This window comes from Salvelinus sp. IW2-2015, linkage group LG11, assembly GCF_002910315.2.
Source record: "Salvelinus sp. IW2-2015 linkage group LG11, ASM291031v2, whole genome shotgun sequence".
Taxonomy (NCBI): Eukaryota; Metazoa; Chordata; class Actinopteri; order Salmoniformes; family Salmonidae; genus Salvelinus; species Salvelinus sp. IW2-2015.
Window position 1 is genome coordinate 48,957,043 of NC_036851.1, and position 4,779 is coordinate 48,961,821.

Genomic DNA, 4,779 nt, shown 5'->3' on the forward strand with positions numbered 1-4,779 from the left:
AGGCTGTATGATAGTGATGAAGGATGTATCTCTGGGATGTAGGCTGTATGATAGTGATGAAGGATGTAGCTCTGGGATGTAGGCTGTATGATAGTGATGAAGGATGTGTAGCTCTGTGGTGGAGGCTGTATGATAGTGATGAAGGATGTGGCTCTGCGTGGAGGCTGTAGTGATAGTGATGAAGGATGTAGCTCTGGATGTAGGCTGTATGATAGATGATGAAGGATGTGGCTCTGCGGTGGAGGCTATATGATAGTGATGAAGGATGTAGCTCTGGGATGTAGGCTGTATGATAGTGATGAAGGATGTGGCTCTGCGGTGGAGGCTGAATGATAGTGAGAAGGATGTTGTGGCTCTGGGATGTAGGCTGTATGATAGTGATGAAGGATGTGGCTCTGCGGTGGAGGCTGTATGATAGTGATGAAGGATGTGCCTCTGCGGTGGAGGCTGTATGATAGTGATGAAAGAGTGTGTGGATACAATTCTTGGATAAAGACAATAGGCTGATATTGAAGAAATGCTTTGACGCAAATTCATTGAATTAAGTATTGGTAAACTGGTGTTGACATTACCAACATTTTGACAACAACCTGACACCTTGTTTGTTCATGCACTCTGAAATGAAAAATAGAATTCTGTCAAGGTTGGTCATCTGTCGTAACTAGTGTGTATTTTTTTWAAGGAGTGGGTCAGTCCCAAACTGAAATAGCAGTAGGCTGGAATCAAACCCATGCAGCAACGTTATACTGTATATGCAGCGGCTTAGCCTGCAAGACAATCAAAAGGCCACTACGGGTTTTACATATATTTTGGATTTCCAATGTTCCCTAACATATATTCCCTTGTCTTCTTTCCACAGAGAGACCATGTTGCTGTACCAAGGTCCTGGGAATACCTATACTGGGAATACCACTGCCCCTCTCTAGCTGGATCATCTGACACCAACTCCCCCAAGATTTCCTGACGGATATAATCCAATTCATCCCTCCATATTTTGGATATTCCGATRGAAGCAATAGTGGCATTGGCACATGTAAACATGGTTCCCGCCTTCTATACTCTWGTGTATTTTTTCTGTTTACGCATTTTACACATAACAGGGACTTTCAAAACCGGAATGTTCTCTCATTAAATTGTTCAAATGTTTTTGTCATTGGAAACTCATCTGGAGAGGAACATCTCTGATCCGAGGTGGGCATGCACTACGTTTGGGTAGCGACCAGTCATACAGCATTGTTGAAGATGTAAAGCTGTCTAACCTCAGTCCTATGCCCTCAAATGCTAATTTAGCACCATACATTGTTGTGAAAGTAAAGCCATACTCAGCATGCATGCTCAACTGTGAATACGAACTCTATTATTCAGGGTGTTCAGGATCAACCATGAACATATATCGGAGCATGATTTTTACCTGTGCAACGTAGGTGTGAATATTTACAAAGTAATACCGTWCGTGAATGTATTTTTACTGTGAAAAGATGTACAAAAGTATGAGCCATCATATCAGGGTCTTAAATCATAATTTGGATTCCACTTCTTGTGAGCGTCAACGTGGACAATATTAATAACATTCACTGTATCTTCATACAAATCTTTTACAAAAATCGTACAAATCTTGTGACAAAACCGCAGCTGTTGTTGAAAGTGCAGGGTGTCTCTGGAACATAGCACTGCTGCATTAGTGCCTACATTTCTGGCTAGCTGGGCATCCCTCCCTCCCTTCTCTCTCTCTCTTACAATGAGCCAGAAGTTGGAGAAGTTGACCTTGGAGACGGACCAGAGCTGTCAGCCTCTGGTCTACACCGTGGAGGAGCTGGAGTGTAAGATTTGCTACAACCGTTATGACACGCGCACCCGCAAGCCCAAGGTGTTGGGCTGCCTCCACCGCGTCTGCGCCAAATGCCTGAAGAAGATCGTGGAGAACTCGTCCCCCAGCATTGTCAGCTGCCCCTTCTGCCGCCACGAGACGCACGTGTCCGACGATGACATCTGGCTGCTGCAGGACGACAGCAACATCCTGGCCATCCTCACCTACCAGGACCGCGCCAGGAAGAGTGGCGGTTCCATCACTCCGAGTGGGGAGGTGCTGCTCACTCCGGGCAGCCTGAGCGGGAGTGGCGGTGGAGAGGGTGGCTGTGGTGGTACTGGGGGCGGCTGCGTCACAACCAGTGAGCAGTCACACAGCTCCTCCGACTGCCTGGTCATCACCATCATGGAGGTGCCGGGCGAGTCGCAGTCATCAGACTCCATGAGCATGCTCAATATGGTGCGCCTGTACCGGCCCGCCAGCCTGGCCTCGCTGCCCTGCCACCTGCCCGCGCAGAAGTGCGGCGCATGGACCTCTCGCACCTTCCCCAGCTTCCTTATCGGCGTCCTGTGTCTAGTCTACTTCTCATCGCTGCCGCTGGGCATCTATCTTCTGATGATCCAGCAGCTCACCCTGGGAATCATCCTGGTCAGCCTGGTGCCCTCCACCCTGGTTCTGTGTGTCTTCTACGGCTTCTGTCAATGCCTGTGCCATGAGATCATGCAGTCCATAGCTACATAACCATGCCTCCGCTTTACTCCCCTTCTCCATCCTAATACCAATGTATTTCTATCAATGGATGTGACATAGCAAGACCTGTAAAAGACAAAGCCAAATCACCAATGCAAATCTATACCCCGTCCTTTTGTAAAATACACCCCCACCCCTTCCTTTTACCTTCTTCAGATAATACCAGCACTAAAACTTCTGAGTGACCACTTGGATTTGGATGTATGGCTTGACTATTCAAGACAACCTGTGAAAGGCCCACGGCCTGATGAATGGTTTTCTAATTACACAGCTCAACCTGCATCAGATTGCTGCCGTTTGTGTTCATGCAGCTCACCGGAATGGGCTTCAGTTATTACTGTGACGATCACCAAACTGTATTGTTCAAAAATAATATGATCCTCTCAGTGTTAACCGTACTGTGGTAGAATACCCATCTGCTCGACCAATGGGCAACGGACTATGAAAACCCATAGTTTTAAGGATGTATTCAGACAGTCAGCAGTCACCATGTATACGCCATGTTCCTAGTTGCCTTTTAAAGGCATGTCTGTTTGTGCCCCTGCAGTAACTTAACGTTGTAAAACCTGTCTGTGTCATTGCATTGGGAACGGACAAACCGCCTAAACTGTTACTAGATATTTCAATAAAAGACTCAAGACACTTTTGTGATCTTTGCCATTCTTTTTTTAATTTCCCCCATAACCCACATTTCCTGGGCAACTGATTCCAATTTGGACTATTAATAGGATACAATCACATTGCTTATACTTAAAAATGAAGATGGAATAAGTTATGTAAAAATGCAAAACATATCATATAGGAACACGACACACAGCTACATAAGAAGGTTCATGAACACTACCCACAAGGGACTGGAGAAATCAATGTATTATCCACAGTCGTCGTTTATGCTGAAGAATTACCCGCAGTGAAAAGTGTACCATTTTGTGATGTGTGAATCAGTCGGTTCCAGCCCCACAGACCTATTCTGCTAAAGTGCTGACGTTTTGCTAACTCGAGCTAATTTTAGTGTTGTTGCTCCGGAGACCTGGCACATGGGAGCACCCCCATGGCATCGAAGGACCTCAGCTCCTAAAAGCTTCTTGTTAGCTATTACAGGAGAGCAACTCAAAGGAATATGTGGCTGGCACAATCAAATGCTGCTAATTATAAGAAACCTTACCTAGCACTAGAACTTAGAAATAGCATTAATCAACCACTATATGAATATGTTAGAACCACACATTTTGTGCAGAACCTGTGTCTAATGGTAACACTCCCAGTCTATTAGATCATGTCCACCATTGTTTTTTTTTACCTTTATTTAACTAGGCAAGTCAGTTAAGAACAAATTCTTATTTACAATGACAGSCTGTACCTGCAAAACCCGGACGATGCTGGGCCAATTGTGCTCTGCCCTATGGGACTGCCAATCACGGCTGGTTGTGATACAGCCTGGATTTGATTTGTTGTCTGTAGTGARGCCTCAAGCACTGAGATGCAGTACCTTAGACCGCTGTGCCACTCGGGAGCCCAAACTAGCAACCCTCCAGTTGATGGCTGGCCTCTCTAACCGCTAGGCTACCTGCCACCTCAACAATAAAAAGCATTCAAAAACACAACTTTAGATATGATTAGGGAATATGATTTGTCAAAATGTGTTGACATAAACCACTTTTATTTATGGAAGAATAGCAAGGGCACAGATGGTTCCATGGGCCTCAGCTGCTAGGGTTGGCCTAATTGAATAGTGTCTCCCTGAAGACCAGTTCCTGCCAGTGCCAGCAAGGAAACAGTAAGCAGGGGGGTGTGGAGGAGGAGCCCAATACTGAGGGCTCACTTTGAAGTTGCTCAGTTGTTTTCAGTCGTGCCGAAGGTTGTCAACTTGGCCGTAGGCTATAAGAAAGCATGAGACCCTGAGGAGACTTCAAAACGGAGGTGGGTTCTTAATCTAGTTTGATTGTTTGGTGATGAATAAGTTGCAAAATAGCTATTAACTCTTGATTCCTAATGTCTTTATTTTGTGTTTCATATGTGGTCATTGTAATATTTGGTGGAGTTAGTGGCACAATATAGATTTGGACTACTGATAGTAATGCTAAGTATAAATGTTTATTGGAATATAAAAAGGGAGCCATATAAAGCAAATACAACATATTTTTACAGTGAAAATCATATGCCAATCATCAGAGATTACATTATCAATACTCAGGTCTATATTTGTTTTAAAATACCAGTCC

At 44.8% G+C, this 4,779-nt stretch overlaps 1 protein-coding gene across 1 annotated transcript in view; it reads left to right on the plus strand.

Moving 5' to 3' along the window:
* LOC111970515 (E3 ubiquitin-protein ligase RNF182) overlaps positions 1-3,200 on the plus strand; it is a 15,091-nt gene extending 11,891 nt beyond the window's left edge. Inside the window, exon 2 of the mRNA XM_023997316.2 lies at positions 860-3,200. Coding sequence (XP_023853084.1) covers positions 1,739-2,548 — 810 coding nt within the window. The 5' untranslated portion in view covers positions 860-1,738 and the 3' untranslated portion in view covers positions 2,549-3,200. The remainder of the gene's footprint in view (positions 1-859) is intronic.
* Positions 3,201-4,779: the final 1,579 nt, after the last annotated feature.